This window comes from Perissodus microlepis, chromosome 19 (assembly GCF_051167445.1).
Source record: "Perissodus microlepis isolate ML-2025 ecotype Zambia chromosome 19, ASM5116744v1, whole genome shotgun sequence".
NCBI classification, from domain to species: domain Eukaryota; kingdom Metazoa; phylum Chordata; class Actinopteri; order Cichliformes; family Cichlidae; genus Perissodus; species Perissodus microlepis.
Window position 1 is genome coordinate 19,360,845 of NC_140479.1, and position 12,042 is coordinate 19,372,886.

Genomic DNA, 12,042 nt, shown 5'->3' on the forward strand with positions numbered 1-12,042 from the left:
AACAAAAGCATTTCTTTTCTGTTTAATTCATTTTAACTTCAGGGAAAATGTTCACTTGGTCTGCTAGGCAAGAAGTTTCGGCAGCTTGCTCGTCTGGAGCATTCAGGTCCTGCCGCAATCTTCCCAGAAGCGGATGTTCCCACAAATTCATCCCAAGAGAAACTGACAAAAAAAAAAAAAAAGTAAAAATCAATATCAATAGGCCTCAGTTAGGATGGAAAATGTTAACATTCATGGTAATAATGGGTGATGATTTGGGCAGTAAGAAAAAGACACAAGTTTACTTGTTTAAAAGGGTTGCCAGGAGAAACATGGCAACACAGCTTAGGTTTGCAAAACTGCATCTGAAGAAACCACAAGACTTCTGGAACAATGTCCTCATATGTCCAACAACTAAAGTTCAGCTGAAATTGGGTCGTGAATGACCCCGAGCCAGGTTTGCTGCTAAAAGATGGTATAAAAGCTATTGAATGATGGCGTGTCCTGTGAAAACTTTTCCCCACAAAACTATAATTTGTTTTTTTTCTTCAAATAAGGAGGATCAGACTAACAGCACTGAACCATTTCAACAACTTTTCACATGAGAAATATTGATTAGACCAGCTTCAATCTGACCTGGTCAGTTATACCTTGACTCATCCAAGAGGAATTTTTAGTTGAGTCACTCCTCAAAACGCCAACATGTATCTCAGTGGACTGGGAGTACAAAACACTCATGCCTCAACTATTCCATCAAGCTGCAGAGGAGTTGACTATCAAGCAAAACACAAATGTTTCATTTCAGCGCTGACTTAATATGTATCAGCGCGATAACGACAGCGATGCCCTTTACTGTTTTTCCCTTCCCATGTGCGTTGCCACCAGAAGAAAAATGACCACTCTCAATCACATCTTTTATTTGTAAGGCACCAGAGACGCTTCCTTACTGCTAAAAGGTTGATTCATCCTCAGAGTACACAGTTGCTTGTTTACATCTTTTTTTTTTGTTTGTTTTTTTTTGTCCCGGGTATTTTGAAATGAGACTGTGTTTGTAGACACATTTAACAGTTTTTCATTTGCACAGAAAAAAAAGGATAAAACATTTACAAATCTAGAAAACAAAGTTAAGTGTTACAGCCTACTGAGAGAGAATGAATGGAAGAGAAAACAGGAGAAAAAAAAAAGACAGGATATACAACATTGTGCCTCTCGTAGCGTAGGCTTGTAATGCACGCGTACAACAACGAAGTCCTCCATGATACACACACATTAAAAAGCAGCTTTGAAACATACAAAAATGCTTTAAAAAATATGTATATTGATATATTCATATGTATACAAATTGGCCCTTCACAGCAAAACAAACACACATACCATTCACATGTCTGAGTTTTGCCAAGGGAGGATTTCTACAGAGGCTGACGTCAGTATAAAGAGTGCTAATGATTAAATGATCTGTTCTCGCACTCGATATAGTGAAGTCAGATCTCCAGGGAGGGAGATACTCCAGCTCCCCAACACTTGCACAGACAGGAAGAAGAAAAACAAAAGGAGCAGTGAGCCACAACTTAAGTGCTTTTCAAATTAAAACAGAGGGAAAAGGGTTATGCTTGGACATTAAAAGCTGGGTTATCAAAGCTCTGGAAAGCACTCACATTACAGGGGAGGGACAGCTGACACACCTGCAGTGTACCTGTGGTCAGCATACAATCATAAAAACGAAAAGAGAGGAAAGCAATAATGTGACTGAATACGACAGATAAACCTGGGGCTGTTTCCATGCTTTTTATAACCCATAATAAATCACTGGAAGAGCACTGCTGCCCTCTGCTGCCTAAAAAATGAACATTTCTCAGCCATAAACTTGAGCTGTTCACCAGTTTTATACCACATACCAACTGCAAACATTATGCATGCAAGTTTTGATATATAAGATCACAAAAATGGGAAATTATCAACACGCATATAACCTCCTGGGTAGCATTTTCGAAAACGGTCATCTTCATTTTCTTAGATGTCACTTGAATCATTTCCCTATTATTATCGGTTAAAGTTGAAAACATCTGTGTGCAGCTGCTCCTTTTCAGATATAACAACATAAAAATCCAACAGTCTGCTTTCTGCTTTTACCTCTAGGCCTGAACCTGCACTACTAAACTAGCAGGTTTGGAGTTGTTGAGTGTGTGTAGCCTGGATCGTATTTACTAAAGATTCATTTTACTGTTATTGTTTAACACTGATCAACTTTTAGTCTAAATTAGTCTAACATGGCTAAACTACCAAAGAATGCCTCCTGATGTTTCCAACATCAATACACTACATTTAAAACATATTATAGTAATTGTAAGCCACTTCAAATTACAGTCACCAGCCACCTTATTAGGTACACCTTACTAGTATTAGGTTGGAATACCTTTGGCTTTCAGAACATTTGTCATTGATTTAACAAAAAGCTGGAAACTTTGCTCACAGATTATGATCCACATCGACATGACAGCACCACACAACTGTTGCAGATTTGTCGGCTGCACTTCCATGACACGAACGTCCCGTCCCACTGCATCCCAAAGATGCTCTCTTGGATTGAGATCTGGTTTCTCTGGAGGGCGTTTGAATAAAGTAAACGCGCTGTACTCTGGGAAAAATCCCAGTAGAACAGCAGTTTTGGAAATACTCAGTTTAGCCCGTCTGACACCAACAACCGTGCCACGTTCACGGTCACCTTTCCTCCCCATTCTGATGCTTAGTTTGACCTTCATGTGACTGGTTGGAAGTGGTCAGCTGAACTGCTGCTCTTTAACACTGCAGATCCAATTAATTTTAATCATGCTTCTTTCAACAGTAACATTTTGATATCTTAATAATCTATATTAATGAATGAGTCAAACGGTTAATTGCTATTTGTACATAACATCCTTATTTATATTAAAGGTGATAAAGCTATTTAAAGCTATACTGCTCAACTTAATAATAATAATAATAATAATAATAATAATAATAATAATAATAATGAAAGTGAATTACAGCTCTGTTCAAAAATCACATTTGTCAAAATTCAAACAAAACTGGGAGGAAATGACTGTCCAACAACAAGAAATTATACGTGGGAGCTGATCACAGGTAGAAAAAGCCGAAAACAAAATCTCGCCACATCTCCATGATGGTAACAAAGCTAAAAGAAGTCACTCTCATTAATACAAAAACAGCATATTTAATTTTTTTGCACATTACCTACATGAAAAGCTTGCTACCCATAGTGTATAATGAAAACAGTAAGTATGTGGTTGGAATACAGCTCGTGTTTCAAAATGCTGAGAATGTCAGGTTCGTGTAGTCACAGATAAAAAGAAAGGTGGTACTTAACGCAATCTCAAAACTAAAAAGCTCTGCTAATCTATAAAAACACAACGCTTGGCTATATGTCAAAACCACACTGTTTTAACATTTAGATCCTATTTTGGGATCAATTTTATGGACCCGCAGGGGGAAAGGGCAGGAACAAAAGAGGGGGGGGGGGGGGGGGGGGGGCAAAGGAGAACACAAAAGGTGCTTAAAAGTAAAGTTAAAGTGTTTTCTTCTTTCCAATCACATTCACTCTAACACACAGGAATCTTTATGGTTTTATAAGAACCTGTCTCAGTTTACAAAAACAAGATGAGTTGGGGTTTTTTTTCAGAGCATCTATTCTTATCATTTAAAGACGCGGGGTCCATGATCTTATGTCACTGGTCCACATCCCATGTGGAGCTCACAGGAGCAGCTAGGCCTACCTACCACATATTAACTTCCAAGCTGGCTACTTTACCATTTGTACAAACTAAAGATCTTTCTAAAAAAAAAAAAAAAAAAAAAAAACTTGATTTATGTGGGACTAATGCACACAGCTCTGGTAATGCATCCAACGGTTGGGAATAATGAAGAACATAACACTTAACAGAGTAAATTAATGGAATTACTGACAAAACTGCTCCAGTTAACGTTTTGGAAAAAGATGATTTCATTTTAGCAAGTCGTGAGCAACAGTGAAGCAGTATGTGGGGAGTGGAGTTGTTAAAACTGCTTTTTATGACTGGCAGACTGCATTGAGACTCAATCAGAGGGACTACAGAGGACGTGGAAATAAACACTAAACAGATCTGATAACAAAAAGATGGAAGAGAAAATAAATCTGACGGTTATCTACCAGGGTACTGCTATTGTGTTTCCTTCTTAGCTCTCTCTCCAAATGGGAAAACATTTATCTTGATTAAGCCTAACAACAGCGGCTTGAACAAATTTTTTTTTTTTTAAAAAACCCCACACATCTATTAAAGTCTAGAAGCCTGAACCAAGTCTATTACCACTAAATAATAAGAACATTTACTCTCAGCCATTCAGGAGTTTCATCTTCAGCACTTACAAAAGTTTAAGCTCGGTCCTTTTGCTAATCATCCTTGCAATTAATCTTCTACATTGACACTCAGTAGACAGGCCTCCAGACACCCTTTCCTTTTTTTGTGACATTTATTACACCCCATACCATCCCTCTCCAAACCTCCTCGCTCTTTCTGCACTAGTCTGACTTGTCTCCATCGTCCCCTCTAGGTGCTCTCTCTGCGACATCTCTGGCCTTGTCCTCCTTCGCTACCGGGGGCTGGCCGTGGGAGTAGTTGGCCAGGATGGAGGAGAGGGACAGCAGGCCGGAGCTGGAGGAGACAGCGGGCAGAGTGGGTGGGGTGAGGCCCAGGGGAAGCGGGGCTACTGGCAAAGCCAGGCCCTGAAGCTGGGACAGGTGTTGCACCTGAAGCTGTTGCTGCAAAAACAACACATTAGATAATATAAGTTTACCATCTGTAAAAAAAAAAAAAAAAAAAAAAAAAAAGAAGTGTGAACACTATAAAACTAGTGTGATTAGTTATCACACTTGCAGCACAAACTCCAAGCACGCAGGACTGTGGTGATCATTATGCTAAAGAAACCCAATGTGGCATTTTGTCTCTGTTTCATATCTCTATTTCTCCAAATTTGCAGAAGGCAAACCCCACCACACCATTTATTCTCTTGCTATTAATACGGTTAAACAGAAGTGACACAAAAACAACAATGTGGTAAATGTTGTTCACACAGCCAATAGAAACCTGACAATTAGAAATAAGCGTTCACAGACAAATTTCCATCAATGAGGGAGCAAAACGGGCCCATCCCCAGTCAAAATTACCTAACCAGCATGCTACGAAGCAACATCTGGTGGACATTACAAAAGACAAACTCACACGTATGATGGAGTTCATCTCAGGAGGTGTGACCTGCTTGGCTCTTTCAATAGCGCCCATGACTTGTTGTTGATGCTAAAACAAAGATCACAAGTTCAGAGACAAATATGCACAAGGAAAGCTTGGACAAAAACAGATTTCCTCTTTAAAGTTGGAGTAAAAAAAAAAAAGAAAAGAAAAGAAAACTTTTTCATCAATATTATAAGAACATACACTCATTGACCACTTTGTTCCACACACTAGTTCAACTGCTTGCTAACACAGCCAATCACAAGGCAGCATTGGGCATTTAGTTATGTAGACATAACCAAGACAACCTGCTCGAGTTCAAACTGAGCATCATTTAGAGGAAAAAAGGCCACTTAAGTCATGATTGTCGGTCTGAGTATTTCAAAAACTGCTGATCTACTGGGATTCTCCCAAACAATCGTCTCTAGGGTTTACGGAGAATGGTGGGAAAAAGAGAAAATATCTAGTGAGCAGCAGTTCTCTGGGCCAAAATGCCTTGTTGATGCCAGAGAAGAATGACCAGACTGTTTCCAGATGGGTCCAATCTGGTACTCTCAACGTGTACCAAATAAAAGGGCCAGTGGGTGCAAAGTTTAAGTAAAAGGTGAATCATTACCTCCTGTGACAGGTAAGGCAGCACCTGAGCACAGATCCCATTTAGTCTCTTCACTATTTCAGCCTACAAAAGAAAAAGAAGAAAAACAAAAATGGTCAGACCAACACACAAAGAAAGCCGGGTTACTAGACGGATGGATGAATGAAGACGATGATTACCTGTTTGTGCATTTCAATGTTCAGCCCGTAGGACATTTCATAGTACTACAGTGCACAGAGGATGACAAGTAAAAGATTTAGAACACGCCTACACAAAGACACGCGCACACACAACAACCCTTTTTGATTAATTACTCTCTCTTTCATGTATGTATTTTAGACTCTATTTTGAGATGTGTAGTCATTTTTTATCTGTGCCTCATCATGCGGTGAGTAAACCTGAGGATTTCTGCGTATCTATTGCGACACTATGAGACTGTGGTGGGAGATTTAAAAACTAAATACGCAGCATACCACAGAAATGAGTTACCACACTTACCATGATATAGTGACGCTGCATCTCTGACTTTTCAGAAGCCAGCTTATCGCACTCCAGCTTCAAACTGGGTAAGAAGTATAGAAATATAATATGAGAAAGAGCAGCTCGAAAGCAATGTATGTATTCATCCTGTTTGGGGATAACTGCACTTTGGGGGAATTATACTAATTCCACAACTTGTCTTGTTTACTCTGAGCTAAGCTGACAGCCTGCTGGCTTAAGCTTCATGTTTAGAATACAGACATGAGAATTATATCAATCCTCTCATCTACTTTCCAGCAAAAAAAGGGCATTCAGCATTTACTGTAATATGAAACCATTTGTTTAAATAACCTTACAATAATAAAATGAACATTCCTTAAATATATTTATTTACCGGATACCCATATCTAGGACAAATTCATTTTGTTTCACCAAAATCTAGAAGGAGCAGCGGTTCTGAAAACAGAAGCATGCCTATAAAATGACAAAAATGACTTTGAGGATAGTTTGAGTGAAGAAAGTAAGTTCACTAAAAGCTGACTGACATTACAGGAGGTGAGGAAAGTCCAGCTCAAAATGAAATGCATTTCTGAATAATTAGCTGCCTTAAATAAAGCCATTTCACAAAAGACCGTAACAACAAAACACTGCAGGAAGAAAGTGTGTGACTTATATTAGAGATTAAATTAGGTGTGTATGGATGTGTTAAATGAATACCTGTGGTACTGTGCTTGGAGGAACTGGAACTCGTCCTTGATGCGGTCACAGGAATCAGAGGTGGTGAACTTGAGAGGTTGGCTGGACTGAGAGGATGCCTAAGAAACACAACAAGGTATCTGGTTGATTTTCAGCTTCGAGAAGGCGACTTAGAAATTCTAAGAAAAAAAGCTATCATCATCCTTTACATGAACATATGAGAGCTCCCTGCTGCAGAGCATGTGTGTTTTAATGAAGGTTTGTTTAGGTTTGTTTGAAAGCAGCAGTTTGACCTTGCAGATTAACCCTTTGAGAGGATAGCTAAAAGAAAGCTCAGACTTAGCCGTACCATGTACACACAGACATGCGTCCTACGATGTACACATGTCTGTGTGCACATCATAAAATGAGATAAAGAAAGAAGCCGGGTGTTTGATTAACAGCACACAACTGTGAATTGGCTACAGACAGTCACGGCTGTCTTAAAGGTACAGATACAGTGGGGCAAAAAAAGTATTTAGTCAGCCACCGATTGTGCAAGTTCCCCCACCTAAAATGATGACAGAGGTCAGTAATTTGCACCAGAGGTACACTTCAACTGTGAGAGACAGAATGTGAAAAAAAAAAAAAAAATCCATGAATCCACATGGTAGGATTTGTAAAGAATTTATTCGTAAATCAGGGTGGAAAATAAGTATTTGGTCAATAACAAAAATACAACTCAATACTTTGTAACATAACCTTTGTTGGCAATAACAGAGGTCAAACGTTTACTATAGGTCTTTACCAGGTTTGCACACACAGTAGCTGGTATTTTGGCCCATTCCTCCATGCAGATCTTCTCGAGAGCAGTGATGTTTTGGGGCTGTCGCCGAGCAACACGGACTTTCAACTCCCGCCACAGATTTTCTATGGGGTTGAGGTCTGGAGACTGGCTAGGCCACTCCAGGACTTTCAAATGCTTCTTACGGAGCCACTCCTTTGTTGCCCGGGCGGTGTGTTTTGGATCATTGTCATGTTGGAAGACCCAGCCTCGTTTCATCTTCAAAGTTCTCACTGATGGAAGGAGGTTTTGGCTCAAAATCTCACGATACATGGCCCCATTCATTCTGTCCTTAACACGGATCAGTCGTCCTGTCCCCTTGGCAGAAAAACAGCCCCATAGCATGATGTTTCCACCCCCATGCTTCACAGTAGGTATGGTGTTCTTGGGATGCAACTCAGTATTCTTCTTCCTCCAAACACGACGAGTTGAGTTTATACCAAAAAGTTCTACTTTGGTTTCATCTGACCACATGACATTCTCCCAATCCTCTGCTGTATCATCCATGTGCTCTCTGGCAAACTTCAGACGGGCCTGGACATGCATTGGCTTCAGCAGCGGAACACGTCTGGCACTGCGGGATTTGATTCCCTGCCGTTGTAGTGTTACTGATGGTGGCCTTTGTTACTGTGGTCCCAGCTCTCTGCAGGTCATTCACCAGGTCCCCCGTGTGGTTCTGGGATCTTTGCTCACCGTTCTCATGATCATTTTGACCCCACGGGATGAGATCTTGCGTGGAGCCCCAGATCGAGGGAGATTATCAGTGGTCTTGTATGTCTTCCATTTTCTGATGATTGCTCCCACAGTTGATTTTTTCACACCAAGCTGCTTGCCTATTGTAGATTCACTCTTCCCAGTCTGGTGCAGGTCTACAATACTTTTCCTGGTGTCCTTCGAAAGCTCTTTGGTCTTGGCCATGGCGGAGTTTGGAGTCTGACTGTTGGAGGCTGTGGACAGGTGTCTTTTATACAGATGATGAGTTCAAACAGGTGCCATTCATACAGGTAACGAGTGGGGGACAGAAAAGCTTCTTACAGAAGACGTTACAGGTCTGTGAGAGCCAGAGATTTTCCTTGTTTGAGGTGACCAAATACTTATTTTCCACCCTGATTTACGAATAAATTCTTTACAAATCCTACCATGTGGATTCATGGATTTTTTTTTTCACATTCTGTCTCTCACAGTTGGAGTGTACCTCTGGTGCAAATTACTGACCTCTGTCATCATTTTAAGTGGGGGAACTTGCACAATCGGTGGCTGACTAAATACTTTTTTGCCCCACTGTATGAAACATCTGTCTGGGCCACAAAGTGTGTTGATTGAGGAAATGTGTTTACAGAAGTGTGTCCATGCTGACCATATGTGAGAGGTATTTAGAGGCTGCATTAGAAGTCCGGTTATGTATAGACTACACTTAAACCAACAGTCCAAAGCTGTAATCCATGGTTTATCTGGTTCTCTAAACCTTATTACTCTCTAAATAAGTGGCACAAGAGCAAGAGGTTTCCAGCCGGATTATGGGATTGAAGAGAGAGGCCCGATGCAGCCGGTTACATGGAGATCACAGAAATCACAACTCTGCACGAATGCGACCAGTTTCAGGTGTGCAAAAATGAAGTGATGAAACTGGCTAGATCGGAAATGGGTGAACCTGCATGAAACGATCAGCATTAGCTCAACCTGTAGACATGAAACAATTAGTCAATTCACTGATTGAGCTACATTTTTTTGAATTTGAAAAAAATGGAAAAGCTCCAAACGTATGAGAATGTGTAACGGTAATTGAAGGAATCGCTAGGTGGGTCTGGAGAAGTAAAACAGAAGCACAGCATGCAAGTTGTTCCATGGTCACGTTCAGAGAGGAAGGACATATGACACAGCCCACCCCCCTCAGAAAGAGGAACAGCAAAGAGCAGTCACATGTTGAAACTAGCCAACAATCATGCACATGTTCTTTTTTTGAACAGAACTTGGCATATAAACATATATGAGGCTCTATGCCCGCTTTCTTAATTTGTACTTGTTTCACATTCACTAATAGCTATTGCTAACTATTAGTGAAAGTAGACACATCTGTCTACATTTAATATAACATTAAAAATATAGTTGACTAAAATGATTTGAAACTAACTGAATTTAGATTTTGTTTAAACAAAAATGCCAGGCACACTCTGGTTTGAGTTTCTCCAGTATCTTTGTTTTTAAATAAAATCTGCTCCCACCTGATTTTTTTTACAGTAACTTAAGCATATTTAATGAATTGGTGCATAATTTTACATTCATACTATGAATATTTTCAGACAATCGTGTACATGTACAATATCAAAGTACATAGGAGCATTTGAGCCATGAGAACCTCCAAAGTACTCAGAAGCTTTGAAGCCTTCGGTGCTTGTCTAAGAATTTCTCTTTTTCATAATGCCAAGCCCTTATCTGTTGACCTGCTTCTATCATCAGACTGTGAACAACAGCAATGACTGAAGATCTTAGTATCGGATACTTGTCATTTCTACAGGGCCAGGACAATGACTGGCACAGAATGTCTAGATGAATATCTTCATTCTCTTCTTTTCATATCTAAAACTGTGCATCATAATAGGCAGTGGTCACATACTGATCAGTGATACCTTTAACATCGCTGCTGTTTACGCAATAATGTTGCTCATGTGGACAATGGCTGTACATTCTTTTCAGCATTTCAGCTTTCATGTACTTCAGACGTTATGGGGGCTTAAAAGTGCCTTAAAAATGATAACTTATTTCAACCAATCTGTACGCACTTCAGGGGATTTAACTCAGAAAATATCGAGAGTATGAAAGTAAGATTTTGCATGGCTTCAGTTGAGGTTATTGAACAAACACAGGCACACAAAATCAGCTGATCCTGAGGAGGGTCAGGTGGGACATATTTTTTGTAAGAGTCTGACTCTACACAACAAGTAATGTGCCATTTAATCTAGAAAATAATCAGTACATTTGTAAATAATCACACTTTTATGTACTCACATATTTATGCACTTATTATTACACATTATTATACTAATAATAGCAATTGATCGTTTTAAATTAAAGTGTTAATTCCCCAAAGTCGCCAATAAACAAAGTCCTATAATAGTTAACAAGTGTTCAGTGAAAACCTGCCCTATTTTTGCAACATTTAAAATATATTTTCTCAAAATGAATGCATGCTTAAATGTGCGTTGTGGTTTGCTGCAAGTAGCAAAAGGGGTGTTAAAACCGTCTAAACAACGCACAACATCACTCCAACTTTCTCGGTCTTAAGAGAAGCTAACTAACGATAGACTGTGTCTGCACATAAGTGAGCCGTGTAGCTCGCCGTTTGTTCGAGGTAAAGAGCTAAGCTGCCACAGTGCCTGCACTATGACGATGACAGCTACCTGCAGGAAGCAGCGATATGTATCAGCTGTGTGTTGCTAGCTAGCGTTAGCTCAGTTTCCACCCGGGGAGAAGTTCAACCGGCCAACTTACCGAGTGCCTCGATTGAGGAAACATCATGTCAGCAGTGTGTTTCGCCGCCTTTCCTCTGTCTAATCGAACTACCAGGCTAGCTGGCTAAGCTAACGTTTCCCCAGATGTTATTAAATGACTGGAGACGCTATTCGCACTTTGTACTCTGTCATCCTTTAAAATAACGTTAGCTAACGTCAAAGCAGCAGGAGCCTTAGGTCGCCTTCTAGTCTTTGAAGTAAAAAAAAAAACCGATACTTCCGAGGAGTAATTTGTTAACAAAAATAAAAGGTTCTTCAAAGCAACATCAGGCGTTTTTGAGTTTTGTTTTGCTTTTCTTTATTTGGAATAACGCTAATGCTATTCCTCCCCGGGGAAACCCTGGATGTTGACACATGAGCCCCTGACTTTCCTCGGCTTTGAAGAGAAGAGCAGCATCACGCGGAAAACAAAGTGAGCCGCGGAGGAGCGGGCGCCCCGTGTGACACAGAGCTGAACTGACCGGCTCGTGGCTGCAGCCAGGGCCGGAGACAGGGGGGCTGGGGCCGGAAAATAAGGTCTTAGACCCGGGACTGGATTACTAAAAGGGCTCCCTAAAAGTCACAATTTGTCTATGTTTGTGTCAATAGATTTTTTTTAATTAAATTATTTTTTTAAAGAAACATTTGTGCTGAAATGTAGCATCTACAAAGTTGTTTTTTATTTCATCTGCAAAATGTACAGTACTATGCAAAGTCTTG

General features: G+C 40.1%; 1 protein-coding gene across 2 annotated transcripts; it reads right to left on the bottom strand.

Moving 5' to 3' along the window:
• Positions 1-49: 49 nt before the first annotated feature.
• On the bottom strand, positions 50-11,738 carry LOC146365871 (TLE family member 5-like). Of its 2 annotated transcripts, XM_084914652.1 has the most exons (8): positions 11,324-11,738; positions 7,033-7,130; positions 6,334-6,397; positions 6,015-6,059; positions 5,857-5,919; positions 5,232-5,306; positions 4,514-4,771; positions 50-162 (listed from the first exon to the last, which is right to left on the bottom strand). In XM_084914652.1, the coding sequence occupies exons 1-7, from the start codon at positions 11,348-11,350 to the stop codon at positions 4,532-4,534; spliced, it is 612 nt and encodes a 203-aa protein (XP_084770778.1). In that variant the 5' UTR covers positions 11,351-11,738; the 3' UTR covers positions 50-162; positions 4,514-4,531. The 2 variants fall into 2 exon arrangements, with proteins under 2 accessions (XP_084770778.1, XP_084770777.1); XM_084914651.1 differs by lacking the exon at positions 50-162 and having other exon boundaries at positions 880-4,771.
• Positions 11,739-12,042: the final 304 nt, after the last annotated feature.